Genomic DNA, 18,195 nt, shown 5'->3' on the forward strand with positions numbered 1-18,195 from the left:
AAGAGTTCTGGGGTGTCATCCAACACATTGACATCATCTTTGTTGCTAGTGAGTTGAAGGGACTTCTTGATCTGTAGTTTATAGATGTCATGCTTGGCTAGTTCTGAAAGCGGGATTGCTATCTTTAATTTGCCAATTTCTGTTTCTAGATCAAAAGGTTTTTCAGATTGGGCCTTGGGGTTATAGGTGACAGTCCTTTCTTTGTTCATTAAATCTCCTTCTTGATTTTTATCTTGACTTTGGGACTTATCCTTTTTACTCATCTCTTGAGGAGTAACATTTAAATTAGGATGAGAAGATGAAGTAGCCACAGGCTGCTGTTTTGAGGACAGTGGTTCAGTGATCTCTTCAATAATCACTTCTTCTACATGTGAATTTGTTTTGTCATTAGGCTCTGTGACTATGACTCTCTCGGGCTGCTGATTGTCCTTTATCTTTTCAGGCTGGTTAACATTCACAGTTCTGCTCCTCAGCTTATATTGTTTATGGACTTCATAAATAGCAGTGTCATAGCCTTGTTTAAAGTCAAAGGATTCACCTGATTTAGTTTGGAACAGTTTGATTTCATCATCCTCATGATCTTCTTGTGTTAAGAAAACTTGACTTTCACCATCTAGACCCATCAAGTTAATCTCAGGATCTTCATTGGGCTCTATTGATGTGGAAGTTTCTGCATAGTTTTCTTGGAAAGGGGGTCTTATGTCTTGGTCAGCACTGGTCTTGCCGACATTTGGGTTTTGAGTTCTCCTAAAATTTGGATTCCTAGGAGGGTTATTTTGTGGTGTTTCCCATGATGATTTTCTTTCAACCGTTTCTACTCTGTCCCCTAATCTTTTCATTCCATTGAGTATGGCATCAAGCTTTTGATCAAAGGCAGAGGGTTCATCTTTGAAAGCAGTCCTCTTTTCCAACCTTGCCCTGTTTCTTTTGGCAATTAGGTTGGCTTCCACTGTGACAGCAACCCTTTGGGCCTCTTCAAGGGATTGAGAGTCTCTTTCCTTCAACTGATAGGCCATGTCAGGGTCAAAACCATCAGGGAATTTGTACAAGGCTAAATCAGGAGGAGGCCTTAAATTTTGTGGAATTGAGTTATATACATTGTTAAATCTTGCACAATACTCCAAAACAGTCTCTTGGGGACCTCTTTTGATAGTGTCATATTCCCCAAGTATGTGCAGAGGATCTTTCTTCTTCTCCCACCTACTAGTAAAGGCTTGATACAGTTCATCAGGAGTTGTAATGGAGTTTGCATTCAGGGATCTAAACCAAGTTCTAACATCCCCAGTTAGGCTTTGAACAAACATCCTCATTCTGACACTGTCATCATCTACTTCATAGGTCTCAAAATGGTCTTGCATCCTCTTGGCATGCTGGGCAGCTGTCAGAGGGCCATTGGAGTCAAAAGATGAAATTTTGGTTTGGTAATCTTGGGGTAGAGCTGCAGCATTAGCTGGTATCTGCAAGGGTGCATATCTGTTAGCCATATTTACAGGATTTAGAGGATTAACAAGGGCAGCTGGGATAATAGGAACAGTGGGTATCACAGGGGTAACAAGTAGGGGTGAACCTAGAGTGTTGGTTAAGGGGATATGTGCAGTGGATGAAGATGTGAGAGGAGGACTTTGAGATGTGGATGGTGAACTAGGGGAACTAGGGGTAGACCGGAAAAGGACCTTGCATGGGGTAGAGATAAGGCTGGGATGATCTGAATCTGAGGTTAAATCAGCAGGTTGCTCCTGCTTTTGCTGCCTCCTAATGTTTCTTGGGATGGTATTTGGATTATCAACAATGATAGGTGGATTAGGGTCAGGATTTGCCCTAGTGTGCCGTGGATTTTTCTTAGGAGCCAGTTTCTAACTGTTTTTTAGGATTTTTTAGGAATTATTTATATCTGCAAGGACTGGATGAGGATTTTGGAATGGCTATATATATTTCAAAGCTAAGATGAAGATTCCCTAAAAAAGCTCCTCCCTAAAGCTGTCAATGTGATACAAAAACAGTTTAAAGGCCTCTTGACTGATTTCGGGCTTGATAGTAGCTATGGAAGATAGATGGTAATTGAAAAATCTCAAGCACTCCCCAGTGGAGTCGCCATTTATGTTAACACCCAGGTTGTTCCCTATGACTCCCAAGGGAATACGGTCGGGGTAACCACTAACCAATCTTTGGATCACAGTTTCTAGCCAAACTGTAATCAGAGAGGGCTCTCTCTTTATGATTTGTCTCTGTTATGATGGTGTTTTTAGGCTAGCTATTATGCTCAGGTTTTGGTTTATGTTTTGGTTGAATGATTTCTTTCAGGGCTTAAGATGTAGTGTTTAGAGAGTAATATATCATTGGGCAATGGAGTCTGGAGTTGTGAAATGTTTTGAAATGCAGGGTTGGTGATGTTCAAACTGCAGGGCCAATTGTGTATCTCAGACAAACAAATTTAAATTGAATGGTGAAGCATGTCAGCCAACAGAAAGTAATTAAGAATTTTCTATTAAGCTGGTGAGATGAAAGTGAAACACGTTGCACAGGAGCAAACTTGAATTCCTGAGACAAAGGTCACTGTGAAAGATGTATTCTGAAAGTGCAGCAATTAAGAATTACACTTATCGAGATTACAGCTGAAGAAAACATTCATTAACAACATAGATTGAAGTCAGGGTATTTCTTGAATAAATCCTGAAAGTTATTCTTTTTCCTTGTTGCTAAACATTCAGAAATTAGAAACATATATGGATTTTAACAAATCAAAAATACATAACAGAGAGAGTTACAGAGACTTATTGTATTGTGTAATACACAGGAATCCAGCAGTTTTCAACAGACACCAGAACGCATTCAACACTTCAGAAATCCGAGAAATTCCATCACTTTCTTTATTAAACTTCTGAAAGGATTACAGCATAAGAACTTCTTCAGGAGAAATCAACAACAACCCTTGCAAACTCATGCGAAGGGGACTTTATAGAAGTGTTTATACAAAATATCTCAGGCATTGAGTCATCTGAGAGAGAAAATATCTTCATTACTTCGTACAGATTAGTAGAAAAGAAGTTATTACAGCTTTGAATGCAGCATAACTGCTCTTTAAGTCTGTCAGAGGATAATTTGACCTTTGGAGGTCATTGAGTCGGTTGAACCGCTTTGCTTTAATGCTGGAAAATATGTCTTTACTTTTTTGCTGCGCTGTATCTTCTTGGCTCTGCCAGCTGTGGTTTCCTACTCTTGCTTTGTTGGCCAAAATTTTTGCTGAGTTGGCTCAGCTTTCATCTTTAATGTATGCTGACTCTAAATGAACTGCCCTGTGTATGACATTTCAAATTTGCTGTAAGCAAAATTCGGTGAACGGATTGTTGTTTATAAAATCATTTGAATTGCCTTGGTCCACCAGTCTTGTGTAGGTAATTGATGCCTAAGAATGGCATCCATTGTCTCCTCTGCTTCTGAATACTTATAGAAATTTGGGGCCACATCAAACAAGTGCGTGATTTCATTCATTATAAAAAATAGACTTTCTACCTTATTGTAGAAAATTTGTCCTGTAATTGGCCCTGTATCTTCTGAAGTGCTGGGCTTTTCATTGATCTGAGTTGAAGCAAAAGCATTCACTCTTTTGGCATACTGTTCATGGGTGAATAATTTCCCTCCGCTGTTCAGTAAGCTAGGGAGTCCTCTGCTTTGTAATATCTGAAATCTCTCCATGAACCTGTTCACCTCAGTTTGCATATCCTGGGTTCTTCTTTCCAATGTCTGCACCAGATTTCTCAGAGTAATAACCCTCTTGATCATTTGAATAGTCTCAGTTCTATTTGTAATTCCCATGGTAGCTAACTGAGAACTTGTTCTATTGCTGAGTACATTAATCATTCTGTTGGCCACTTCAAGCATATTGCTTAATAAGGCTCTTAATCTCTGAACCTCCTTCTGTGCCTTTGGGATAAGCTCTAATTGCTCATGGATTGTCTCAATATATTGCCATTGATTGGTAATTGATTGGCCAATATTGGACCATAGCATTGCTCTAATTTCAGCCACAATTTTGTCTAGTTTGAGCTCATTTTCCAGCTCTTTGATCTTGTCTTTAAGGGCTTTGATTTCCCTGCCCTTTTCTGCTACTTCTCTCTTTGATTTATCATGTCTGTCATTGACTTTGGCTAATTTTTCCCTGGTCTCATTTAACTCGGTCATTTGAGCTTCCAGGATTTGAATTTCATTCTTCAGCTTTTGCATATCCAGGCTTTGGGCCTGCTCTATGGTTGTTGGTGCTGCTGAAGTAGATGTTGTTGTCTGTTTAGTCTGTTGAGGAGGAGGAGCAGTGATAGGAGCATTTTCCTCAAGATTGATGACTAGAGGAGGCTGAGAGGTCTGACCCTCTTCTCTTTGTTTCAGTGTTGTTTGCAATGCTGCTTGTGCGGCCTCTGATTCTCCCAACTTTTCTTGTGCTCGAATCAGCTGCTTATAAAGGGAAATCATCAAGGTTGTGGCATCCTGCTCATGTCTTTGCTGAGCTACTTCATCTGTTTGAGGGTGAATGGTAGCTGGGAGTTTGATCTTTTTCCTTAAGGCAGCCATGTCAGCATCCCTCAACTTCAATATCTCTTGTATTCCTTTGATGTCTTTGGGATCATGCCCAATCTCAATGATTATGTCTTCCAAGGACCTTATTCTGTTGTCCTTTGCCTGGGATGATGCCCTCTCCAACTCCAGTTGAGAGGCTGTATTATTGAGGCTGCTTTCTAGCTTGTAATTTTCTAATGTTTTGTCTGCCAAGGCGGCATACACCATCTCACCAGTCTGTTTGTGCAGTTCAATTTTATCCATTGGGTGTATGTCCTTGGCCAGGACCTCCAGATTGGTTTTGAGGTAATCTGAGGTAGATTGGGGCTGCAGTGCTGTTGGCATAAAATGGCTCATGATCATTTTGCCTTCCTGTACATCAAATGCAGACATCAGTCTTTGTTGATTGGTGGGAGCCATTTTCAATAAATGGTTGTACAGCTGTATCTTGATAGGGTCACTCCTCCTTTTGATGTCTATAAACTGCTGCTTGATGCTCCTTTCTCCTTCTCTTTGCTGGCTGGAGGAGCTGACCTCTCCTCCCATAGTTCTGTCCTGTTCCTGCTGGAAGGAACTGGCTGAAGCTTCTCTGTTGGGTGGGCCCATGCCCACTACTTGCCTTATTGCTATGTCATCCTCAGAAAATTCATTCAACCTTTGCCTTTTCTCTCCCTGGTTTATAGAAGATGTCAGGGGAGTTCCTCTATCCCTTTTTCTGTTTATGTCCTCTTTCTGTGGAGTTTCGAGGACCGAGGCATCGAAGGTAGTTTCTGGCCTAGGAGGCACTACGTTTTGAGCCTGTTGCTCAGTGGAAGTTGGAGTATCAACTACTCTTTCTTGCTGTAAGGGTTGTTGTCCCTCATGTGGCCCTTCTTCTTGATGTAGTCCTGTTGTTGTTGCTCTGCCTACTGCTGCATTTCTTTATCTGCCTGCTCTTGAGTCACTGGAGGTGGCTGCTCCTTGCCATGGAGTGATTGTTCTATCTCCATTTCCTTTTCTTTGCCTTTGCTAGATATATTTTTAGTGGCCTTGGTAATTTGTTGTTTGGCAGTTGAGGAGGATGCAGCTGCTCCCACTTGTGTGCTCGGAAGTGTGAATACCTGTGAACAAAGTTCAAGGTCAGCCATCTTCCTTAGATTCCTTACTGCCCTCTGATTTAGCTCTTCTTGTGATACGGGCTCTTCTAAGGTCCCTCTCCTCCATTTGTCTTGGTTTGCATATTTTTCAATGTGAGGGATACTATAATGATCATAGGCAGACAAATTATATTTGAGCCTCCTCATAGTTATAAAATGATTAGGGTCATAAGGTTTCCATAGGAAACTGGTTTGAAGGCCAAGGGACTCAAGCATTCTATCTGCTTCCTTCCATCCTTGCTCCCTCTGGTTATAGATAAAATGGCCAAGTTGGCTTTTCACCTTCAACTGTGCTTTTTTGCCTTTTCCTGAAAAGTGAAGCACATCAACCCGGCCAAATTGCCTAAAGTACTCTAGGGCAAATAGCCTCATAGGCACATACTTAGGTAATCTGAATGGAGGCAAATCACACCCATATATCCTGATGACAGTGTGGTTTTGGTAGAAGTACCAATCCCCAATGCTGTAAGATTTGGATAGCTGAAGAATTCTCTGCATGTCATCAGTGAGTCTCGGAGGAGGTGAGCTCATCAGCATTGCCATAGTTGGATGGACGAACAGATCTATGAATTCACAGTAAGTGTATGGAGAATCAGGTGTAGTGTGGAAGACAGAGGACCAATAGACCACTGATCTGGGATTGCCTTGGGCATCCACTCTTTTGATTGAAAAATGAAATTTCTCATGTTGATGGTACAAGATAAAATGGTAAATGTAGGAGGTGTATCTGAACATCTTTTCTCTGGATAAATTCATCAGCTGCTCATGCATTTTGTCGAAGATGTAGGTGGCATAATCATAGCAAACTGGAGGTGTGCCCGGAGCGAACATCAGCATCATTACCAGTACAGTTTGGTCTACCAATTCTATTGAGCTATAGCCCAAAATCGGACTAATCATATCTACCAAGTCCCTGCCCAACTGGTTAAGGTATACTTGATCCAGAGGAGGATATTGCACAGAATCAGAGTCAATGTATAACTGATTTAGCTTAGTGATTTGGACATCTGTCAATCTAGCCCCTTGTTTTATCAAGTCTACTAGTGACAAGGGGACCAATTTTCTCTGAGTTTTGAAGCAGAGCATGTTCCTGATGGCTTCAGGAGTGATGTAAAAGAGAGTAGAACCAGAAGGATCCAACACAGCCCTCTGAGTAGGGTCATAATATTCAGCACAAAGATGGATCAAATCAGGGAATTGATTGACTTGAGGCAACTTAAAAATAGGAAGAAAAGAATCCCATATACCCAACACATCTGCTCCAGTTTCATGTTTGGCCTTAAGTTCATTGAGCAGGTGGATATGGAACTTGGTTCTCATCAACATCTCTTCTGAAATCTGATAATCCATATCTGCCAAGGGTTGCCATTCCAATTCCCTTTGAGGGGCATTCAGAGGCTGAACATTTAGTACTACAGGTGTCTCCATTGCAAAAGAGGATTCTGAATTAAGTGTAAAGTGGTTTCAATTGAGCAGGACAGTATAGAGGAGTGTCTCTTTACCAGGGAGGTGAATTTATAAGGAACAGAGAGTAGTTCTAATAAACAGCAATTGAAATACTGTTTAAAGTTTAAATAAGACCAATGCCTGGCCTCACTCTGTCTTTCTCAGCAGGTAAATTCAGTTTAAATGAGTCTTTCGCGAATGCGCGAACAGAGTATGGTTTTTAGTGAAAATGCGGGCAAACAAGGCTCAGCTAGTGTTTTTCGAGTTCACAATTGTAAATGGGGCCAGGCGCAAGTATTTATGCCGGTCAATTATATGTTTTTTCACAAATTTAATCGTCCTTGGCAATTTACAGACAAAACTAGGTGAAGGAAGGATTTTCAAGGATAAATACCTGGTTTTCAGAGAGCAATGGAGAGGAATGCAGGTGAAAATGGTGCGCTGGCGGTCTCCTGGTCGAGTTCTGCAGGTTGGTGCACTGTTGGACGTGAAAAATCATGCAGGAGCAACAAACGTTTTTGTAGAAAAGTGCCAAAAAAAACGCGAAATTTGGCTATAATATTGATTTTTCAGACTTTTGGCGCGCTTTTCTGGTGACGTCAGCATGACGTCATCGGTGGGGTCAGGGCCGGGTGACGTCAGCATGACGTCATCAGGTGAGGTGGCAGGCTCTGAGTGGTCCACGGGGATGATGAAGTGGCAAGACACATTGGCAGAAGGTCGGGCGCAGCGGTTGACGCGATGGCAGGGTGGCAATGACGTGGGATGACGTGGGAGTGACGTTGGACAAGCGGGATGACCGAAACCGGAAGCGGTTAGCGGTTTTATATCGCACCGCTTATGATACGGACGAGGTATTTGTCAGGCGTACCTCCGATGCGCTGTGGGGAAGACGCGTGGCGACCGAATGACGTAACCTTCTGACAGATATCGGAAGGTATCTGTCCGCCATCGAAGCCGCTCCGATATCAATGAGGGCCGTCGGATCTCATGGGCCCGATCCGACGGTTGACGGGGGGGTAAGGTGCTCGACCGGTACGGGGTAATTGGCGGACGTCGGAGCCGCTCCGACATGGATGAGAGCCGTTGGATTAGAGGCTCTCAATCGGACGGCTGTCGGATCAATGAAATGATCGGCCGATACGGAAGGGGCGGGGTTATTTTAATATTTATTTCGGGATCTGTGCTTGGCGGAGGACCATTGGGGTATGGAGGGTTTCAATGGTTTTTCCATGTATTTTCAAATAAATCAATGTAGCGCCCGAACCATTGGATAATCACAAAAATGGGTTTTTGTGTATTATTTGGCAATTTAGAGCGGGTAAGGGTAAAGCAAGGTTTTTTACAGGGTTTATGTTTGAAAATGGGGTGTAATGGGTTAAAAATGGATTCAAAAAGGGGGAGGAGGGTTAGAGTTAGGTTTATCAAGATGACCAGGTGTCATTTGATCCCTGATATAGAACTTATTGGCTATAATGCCAAGGGGAGGGGATACTTGTACAAAATTTGGGGTTTATACACCATGGTGTTAATAATATTAGGGGAAAGGTAATATAAGGGATTTACATAGTAGAGTTAGAGTTAATATGGATGAGGGGGGTGAATGAAGGGAGAAAATACTAAGCTTATTTGTGAAACACTTAGCTTAAAGAGTAGATCAAAATGAAAAGAATTTTTACACAGGAAATGTGGCTTCTAAAGATTAGAAATCAATCATAACACCACAATTAGTTTCATGAATCTCAACTCAGAAGGGAATGTTAGTAAATGACATGAAAAGGGGAAGAAGGGAGGTTAGACATGCTTCCTGCTTGCTGCAACTTGATGAAGAAGAACACCTTCTCAATTGATTGACTTTGCTTTGGTAAACAAAGTTAACACACCTGCAATGGTAAAGATAACCTTTCTGCAACCCCAACTACTTACCTAGCTACTTGCCTAGCATTTTTTATTTCTTCTTGGAGGGTGCACTTGGACTTGCAGACCCTTACCTGCCTTTTCTTTTCTTTGGCTTTTCTTTTGTTTTTCTATCTATTTCTACCCTTATTTCTTCCAAGGTCCCAGATTAAGCTGTTGGGAGCCTTTTTTTCTCCACCTAAACTACTTGTCTGCCAAGATTTAAACAGTTTGGACAGACTCCTTTCTCTATTCTATAACTGAAAATTTAAAACATGACATGATCCAGATTAGACTGTTGGACCATCCATCAAAATTTGAGTCCTTACCAAGCTATAAGCATAGATTGGGTTCTCTTGGAAATATGTGATCTTTGAATCATCAAAGCAGAGCATATTTGGACCTTTTCACAGCCAATCATGAAATATGAAACCTATTGGTATAGGTAGCTAACATATTCACTCCTTAAGGAAGGAGAACACTCCACAAGCCATATGCCTGTTCATACAATAATCCCTTCACAATATTCCTTGACATGGAGTCTCTAGCCTCTATATAGGCCTCATACATACAATACCATGGGTCATTACCATGGTTCCCTCATACCATCAACTAATACCATGGGCCCATTACATTATTACTAACTACTTGTGGTCCCTTACATGATATGCGTTAACCACCTTATTTATTACTATGGCCCATCCCATTATTACATTATTACCTTGGGTACCTCCCTTGGTACCCCATATTATGCCCCCTAGGTATATAACATTCCACCCCCCTTAGCATGTTTCGTCCCCGAAACATGGGAAGAACACAAATAATAAGATCTACTCAAAAGAGTAGTCCACTGGTACCATGCACGTGCATCTAGCCATCCCAGAGAAAGGTGAACCCTCGATCTCGTTGGTGCCTCACTCGCTTGAGATGGAAGTTGACCATGGCAACTCTTCTGTGTTGATGTGTAGTAGGTGGATCTTTGCTCCTCGCTATCTGTCATACGGGGGTTGTTGTCCTTGTGGCTAATTGGTTGCCATCTTGTTGGTTGTATTCTTGCGGGGTGATGTGGGTGATGATATGTTGAAGTTTTAACCCATGGTGTCTTTTTCTTTAATTCACCCTGTTGTGGTGCCTGTTGTGGTTTCTTCTTTTCCAATATGACTTCAACCACTAAGCCCTCATCTGATGTACCTGTAACCTTTTCTGCTTCAGCCCTATTTGTGCTTAATTGTTGATCATCAAAGGCTCATCATCTAATATGTCAGTCCCTGGAACATCTGCTGCTTCAGCCTCCATGTACTCTATCTGTTTATTGATGGAAATATCTTGTAATGTAATTTTCTTCTTTTTATACCAGAGCTTCAGGAATTTCTTCTGCACATTAATATTGATAGTACCCGCAGATTCCATCCAAGGATATCCCAAAACAACATCCATATTATCCATCTCTGAAGTATAAAAATCACCATGTAACACATACTTATCCACAGAAATCTTCAAATCCTTATACACTTGAACACCCTCATCATCCACCTGTGTGTTTTCAATGTGTTTTGCTGGAACTTGCAATTGTTTTGCCAAATTAACATTGATAAAATTATGCTTGCAACTAGGATTTATAGAAACAATGATCTTCTCCTTTTGAATCAATCCATGAACTTGCAATAAGGATATACCAGTATGAAATAACCCCACATGTTGCTCCTTATCTTGTTTTCTGGCATGAGACCATCTGTCTAAAAGTAATTTTTCAAATTCTTCATCGGGCAGGTTGTAACACTTCGTTTTGTTAAGTAATCCCCACCATGTGGCTGCCTCCTCTCTAAATAGCTCCACTACCCACCATTTCCAATTGTTTTTCCATAATGATTTATGTTCTTTTATGTATTCTTCAATAGTAGGACCATTATCTTTCCCTGTAAAAAATTCCTTGCTAGAAGCCATGAAGGTTTGGAAAAATTTCACTTACTTGGCGAAAATTTGAAATTGTCACAGTTTAGTCAATATTGCTCAGAATTCGTATTATGACCTGTTTTCGGAAATGGAACAATCATTCTGCATCTACCCATGTGATAGAAATCTTGATACAAGCACTAGAATTTCAGATCTGCGCTGCAACTCTCCCGTCGTCACCAAAATTTCTGCAAAAAGAGCTGATTTTAAATCAGCGATATCTCCCTCATCTTGACTCCGATTCGACTGATTTTTTTTTGAAATTGGGTATTTTTTCACAAAGAATCCAGATCTCCAATTAGATTTTGTAGATCTTGCACCAGGACGTCCAGATCTGCGCCGCAAATTCGCTGCCCCGAAAAATTGTTTGCAACACCACTGATTTTTAGATCAGTGATATCTCTTTCATCCGGACTCCAATTCAGCCAAATTTTTTTTTGAAATCGGGTATGTTTTCACATAGAATCCATATCTGCAATTAGATTTTGCAAATCTTGCACCAAAACATACAGATCTGATCTGCAAACTTGTCGCCCCTGAAATCCTGCAAAAAATTAAAAAAAAATTCTCCACTTTTGCCCAAGAAAGTTCTCTAATACCACTTGTTATAGCTCTGATACCACTTGTTATAGATCTAACTCGGAATTACTATAGATCTGTTATGAAAATATAAAATAATGTAAATGAACCCAGAAAGCATATGAAATGATTCTCTTTATTGATCAAAACCCTTAAGGTAGGGCAACACCATATATTCACTCCTAAAGGAAGGAGAACACTCCACAAGCCATATGTCTGTTCATACAATAATCCCTTCACAATATTCCTTGACATGGAGTCTCTAGCCTCTATATAGGCCTCATACATACAATACCATGGGTCATTACCATGGTTCCCTCATACTATCAACTAATACCATGGGCCCATTACATTATTACTAACTACTTGTGGTCCCTTACATGATATGGGCTAACCACCTTATTTATTACTATGGCCCATCCCATTATTACATTATTACCTTGGGTACCTCCCTTGGTACCCCATATTATCCCCCCTAGGTATATAACATTACAATACCATGGGCCAATACCATGGCTTATCAATACCACATGCCCAAAAGCCATAACTTATTTCAGAATCAAAATATTTTACAAGTACTTTATTTTAATTTTATTTTATAACATTTTTTAATTAAATCTAAAAACAAAAAGGTTATAATTACTTTTGAGGTATATCTAAACCCTCCATCCTCGAGACTACTAAGAATATTCCCATAGAGATTAAATTGAGGTTTTAATAATTTTATATATACATATGTGAAATTTATATACAAGCAATTGCCCATAAAGGTGCAAAGATACACCGAAGGAATAAAACATGCCTACATGTCTATGATGTTACTGCAAAAATGTTGCAACAAAGGAAAGATAACAACCTAAAGGACATGAATGTTGCAGCAAAGGAAAGATAACAACCTAAAGGACATGCCTACATGTCTATGACATTACTGCAAAAATGTTGCAACAAAGGAAAGATAACAACCTAAAGGGTGGAGGATGGAGGGGAGGAAATGTGTTCAGGCTTGCAACAATCTACACTTGTGTTGATGCCTATGTGACAAATGTTGCTCGAACCACTAAATCATTTTTTTCCAATCATATCACTATGTCAAAATCTTATATACATATTATATTCAAGCTATAACAAGTTGGGTAATGAGGAGAAACATTAATAAATATCTTTTATCAAATTCTTTGAGACACATTCTCTTATACATATAAATTCCATAAGGAAAATAGGTAATTATACCTCTTCCTTTTATACATATTATTTTAATATTTTAATCAAAATAGATATATATATATATATATATATATATATATATATATATATAATTTAATGTCACGGTCAACTGAGACATTAAATTGGTGTATGAGACTCCCTTTTTATAGGATGGCACAAAGAAGGACGAGGGAAAATCTCTTATACATATAAATTCCATAACAAAAATAGATAATTATACATCTTTCTTTTATACATATTATTTAAATATTTTAATCATAAAAACACATTTATTTTTAAATAATAATAATAATTTAATGTCACGGTCAAATGAGACATTAAATTGGTGTATGAGATTCTTTATTTATAGGATGGGAGAAAGAAGGACAAGAGACCCCCCTTAGTGCATAGAACATTAAATTGGTGTATGAGATTCCTTATTTATAGGATGGGACAAAGGAGGACAAGAAACCCGCCTTAGTGCATAGAATTCATTATACTTAATGTTTAGGAAGTTATACATGCTATATACCCTGCAAACTTAAACTTACCAATACACACTCATTCAAATTGTACATGTTTTTAATCATTAATATTATATGTAAAAGTCAAAGTATCAATCCTAGCTTGAGTGATTTGGTGAACAATTTATATTTAGAATTTTTTAGATTAAATATTTGGAAATCTTAAAATATTATATATGTAAATGAATATTCATTCCTATTAAAAATTAAATTTCTAAATATTTACATTTATTATATTTTAAAAACCATATTATTATTATTATTATTATAAATAGGAAAAAACCAACCTAATAAACATAATCCGTACCTAAGTGGCTCCCAAGTGGCTCCCAATAAAACATCATATTATAATAAGACTTGAACCCAGTGCACAAGTTTTCATTAAAATATTTCTTAAATGGTACCAACTAGTTTATAAAAAAATGTTTTTAACACCCTCATAAAATATTCTAATTTATACACAATTTGTGGAGTTATGTCTCATTTGAGACATCATCGACAAACTTCATAAAATATTTATACACAACTTTGTGGAGTTTTCTCATTAGAGACATAAGCGTCAAACTTCATAATTTTATGCGTTTTGTCCCAATTTGGAGTAGAATACTGAAATCACCAAAGAATTGTTCACTTTATTATCATCAAATTCTTAAATATTTCTGCAATTTCTGTTAAATTCAATTAAATAATCCATCCAGCCTGGACACATATGCTACTCTATCAATTTTCAATAACGAAACTTCTACCATTGTACAGTTGAGTTGGCCTTTCTGCGGAGTTGAGATGGGCATATCTCATAGCTACAGAGGCTTGTGAACGCGTTCCAGAACTTCGATTTGAAAGAGCTTGTCGCTATTCATAAGGAGCCCTCGCTGATCAGAAGTTGAGAAAGAATGTTGCTGCATCAATCTCCATTACAAGAATTATAACAGATTCTCTCATGGAAGTCTTGCACCGCAAGAATGATCAGACACAATTCCAATAGGTTGGGAAAAACATTCAACACAATGTCATCCAAGTCTTGACACAACCCAAATCTCCTCATGCAGGATCCACTGAACTTGATATGTTACGCAAGAAGTACGAGATAGAAAATCCTATTCGAGCGACTATTCGAGAGAACTCAGTTCTATTATTGCAACACTCACTTGAAAGAATTATTGAAAACTTTCTCATGCAAGACTTGCACCAGAAGGTGGCTGCAATGGAGGAATCAATTGGAAGAATTATAGAAGAGAATTCTGTTGCACGAGAGTTTCTTGATGCAGAAATTAGACAAGATACCCATCAATTTCAATACCAGAATGAACATCCCCAACTACATGTGAATATGGATGGATAGATTGATAGAGGGTGAGATCCAGTTGGGAGAAGAATTGTATGTAATTCTCTATGTTGGTGCTCTTTTACTGGATGAAAGGGGATCGAAAGGCCAACCCAGGAATAATAATTAATCAAAGGGGTCAAGCCACCCTTGGCTTAACATGATGGTTGATTTGGATATTAAAGTCCCCATAGTGGGGAAGGGCAGCCTTATCTCTATAGTGGGGACGGCAGCCTTATCTCTAATTAGATGGAAATAGGTGCCATTATTCCTTTGCACCTGTATTTGTTTAATTATCGATATTCGGTGAATCAGCAATCGAGATAAGCTCAGAGGAAGTGGGGACAGTGGACACTCACCAACTGATTTTCCAAGTACTAGTTGAATCTATGTGAGTGGCTGCACGATTTGCATAGTGAACGTATCCCTTCTTCTTAAGAAAGGGGAAAGAAAGGTTTATCCACTCTCTTCACTCCTCCCTTCCTTCTCGTCTCCCTTTGAAGCTTAGTCTTGGGTCGTTCATCAATGTTGGACCAGGAAACCAAGGTAGGCAAATGGCAACAAACCAAAGGTAGGCCCTTCAATACTCAGAACTGGTTCAAGAATATTATGGCTAATCATCGTATGAATCAAGTGGGACAGGAAGCCAGTTCTCAGAAGTGGAATTGAAAAAGAAGCCAAAGAATCAGATGAAGCAAAAACACAACCGTGCTTCCAATGAGAAAATATATTCCACTCTAGTGGGCTTTGGCCAACATCCAAGCAACCGAAAGATGGGAGATGAACACAAAGTGGATAAGATAAAACACCTACTGCTCGAATTGCATGAAAATTCCACCTGCAGTATGACTGATAAAGAAAAGTAAGGAGGAAGCATTCAAGAAGAAAGTTCATGGTTGTCTTGAAATTCTTATGGACGATTTTCTAAAGCACTACTTTCCTCCTATCATGGAAGAGAAATTGCTGGAATAAGCGACCATAAATCCCACAACAAAACTAGTGAATCCTACTTAGTATAGTTTCCTAGTATGCAGCCCATCCAATAGTTCAAATATGAAGTTTTATGAGCTCAGTGCAATCAACATGATGACGTTTCTGTTTAAAGACTTGAGAAACATGTCAATGAGTCTGTTTTATCTTGAAACAGACTTTGTTATATATTCATAAAATGGAGCAGTTTTTCCTGTGAAGTTATTTTTTCGAAAATTGTTGAAATCTGTAGATGGTGCTTACCATAAAAGTTTGACCTGGAGCCTATTTTTGATGATCATGAATGTACCCATAATTCTCTATTTAGACAGTATAATAGATTCATAAAGAAAATTAAATTAAATTTATGCGTAAAGGAAACCTGTGCAAACCTTTAAAACCCAAGTGATCTGCCTCTGCCAAGCAACCAAAATTAATAAAATGTTTCTGTAGCTCTGGATTGGATCCTTCAGAAGTAACTAAAAAGCAAGACTTCTGGCCAATTTTGATTTTTAAGCAACTCTTCAGGTACTTTACTCTCTTACTAGAGTTGGGCCCAATATGTTTGGGGATGCACAAGGGTTGAATGAATTGAATAATTCCCATTAGTTTAGGTAAAATTCTTAAACTACTTCCTGGTCTACTCTAAGCCAAAGTTATGTATATTGCAGTGAACCTCAATTGGCCTTAATATTTACAAATTACCTATTGAATGTAGAGTCAATATACATTACCATTTCAGTTTAAATTTGATTTATCTAATGAGAAAGTGGCCCTTAATTTAACATATATAGTTAGAGATTGTTCGCGAGATTGGCTTCACCATGTGATCCATAACCTAAGGAGTAAACACGTTGAAACGACACATACCTGGCAGTGCTCCCAATCCTAGACGACAACATTATAAGATGAATCTACAATGACGAGCCGTGGATGCGTAGGATGCAACTGAAAGCGTTGGACGAAAGGCCCATAGCCTTAACATGATGCCGACAAATCCAAGTTCAAAACACCTCCAATTTATCAGGCAGAGAATGGAAACTAATTATCAATGATTTTGCTCACTCATTTGCCACCGAATCGCATTGAGTTGTCCCTGTAAGAACCGTACTGCGATGAGATTTTACAGCCAATCCATATCCTAGGGGCACTAAAGTGAGATCAGAATGCCCTAAAACAATGGAAGTTAGCCTCAGAGTAATGAAGGTTGCGCTTGATTTTGGGTCAGATCAAAATGCTTACCTGGATAATTCTGGAAGGGACCCATCTCATTCCAATCAAATTTTGAACAAATGTCGCTTAATGGATAAAACAATAGACAAACAGAGGTCAAAAGGAGATGAAAAAGGTAGAAAATCCCTGGTGACCAATTTCAAAAGGACACTTTTGGTGTAAATATAACTAATATTATAAAGAACCAAGATAGATGCATTTTAACCAAGGATCCAAGCAAAGAGAGAAATCAAAGTGACTAACAATGATAGAGGAAAGCTAATGCATGATTCTTTTAAGTTTTTTATTATTGTATTTTCTTTGACTTGATTGATCCAAAATATAAGTTTAATATTTTACAACGATTATATTTTTTTTTAATTTAGATACTTTCTTAAATACAATACAATGGGATCATATTTAAGAGAGAGAGTGAGATGGAGGGGAAATCGAGTAGGGGAGAGAGACATAGAGGTGGGAGAGATAGGGAGAGAGAGGAATGAAGAGAGAGGAGTGGGGAGAGAGGACGAGAGAGGGAGGGAGAGATGGATTTGGAGGGGGAAAGAGAGGGAGGGAAGAACAAAGACATTGAGAGATAGAGGTAGAGGGAGAAAGGGAGTGACAAGGGAGAGATGAAGATGGAATGAGGGAGAGAGGAGACGAGGGAGGAGAGAAAAAAGGAGAAGATAGAGATAGGGAAAGAAGGGGAAGATAGAGACATGGAGACATAGATATGTAGAGGGAGAGAGGGAAAGAGTGAGAAGGAGAGAGGGAGGGAGATAGTGACAGAGTTGGAGGGTGGAGAGAGAGAGTGTCTGTGATATGGGGGAGAGACAGAGGGAGGTGGGAGAGAAAGAGAGAAAGATGAAGGAAAAGAGTGAGGACGTGAGAGAAAGGAGAGAGAGATGGAGTTGGAAGGCGAAGAAAGACATAAAGAGAGAAAGGTGGAGAGGGAGTGTTGTTGGGAAAAGTATCCAATACGGAATGACCCTATCCCACTCTAAGGGTGATAGTACCTCAGCAACAACCGAATGCAAAGCTATTCAAGATTACTTCTTTATGAGATGTAAGAGAGAGGAGAAAGAGATCCACTAACCGTTATCTTCCGCTAATGATTGATCCAATCTTCCCTCTTTGCTGCTTGTTCCCAGCTCCTTGCTCTTTCACTGGCCCAGCTACACCAAAATCCTGCAAAATGACAAGAGAGGGAAACTACAAGCAACATACATTCATAATTGATTCAATGATTAGAATAAATCAAATATACAAGCATCAATACGCCATTGAGACACATGCATATAGAAGAACCTCAAATGCTTTATTAATGGAAGAAGTAAAGTTCTGAGAGTGTTACAACCATAAGAGGCTCAATCCAGCAACACCTCCCAGCAGAAAGAAATCTCCT

The 18,195-nt window shown here is 39.2% G+C and overlaps 2 protein-coding genes across 2 annotated transcripts in view; one reads left to right on the forward strand and one right to left on the reverse strand.

Moving 5' to 3' along the window:
• The window catches only part of LOC149161757 (uncharacterized), a 40,226-nt gene extending 25,599 nt beyond the window's left edge, over positions 1-14,627 (forward strand). Inside the window, exon 3 of the mRNA XM_089437611.1 lies at positions 14,335-14,627. Within this exon, the coding sequence (XP_089293737.1) occupies positions 14,335-14,627 (293 nt within the window). The remainder of the gene's footprint in view (positions 1-14,334) is intronic.
• Positions 1-16,757, reverse strand: part of LOC149161756 (putative beta-D-xylosidase 7) — an 88,857-nt gene extending 72,100 nt beyond the window's left edge. The window contains exon 1 of the mRNA XM_089435563.1: positions 16,449-16,757. Within this exon, the coding sequence (XP_089291689.1) occupies positions 16,449-16,480 (32 nt within the window). The 5' untranslated portion in view covers positions 16,481-16,757. The remainder of the gene's footprint in view (positions 1-16,448) is intronic.
• Between the last annotated feature and the right edge of the window lie 1,438 nt (positions 16,758-18,195).

This window comes from Pinus tabuliformis, chromosome 5_2 (assembly GCF_031772625.1).
Source record: "Pinus tabuliformis cultivar Carrire ecotype Pingquan chromosome 5_2, CPIR1, whole genome shotgun sequence".
Taxonomy (NCBI): Eukaryota; Viridiplantae; Streptophyta; class Pinopsida; order Pinales; family Pinaceae; genus Pinus; species Pinus tabuliformis.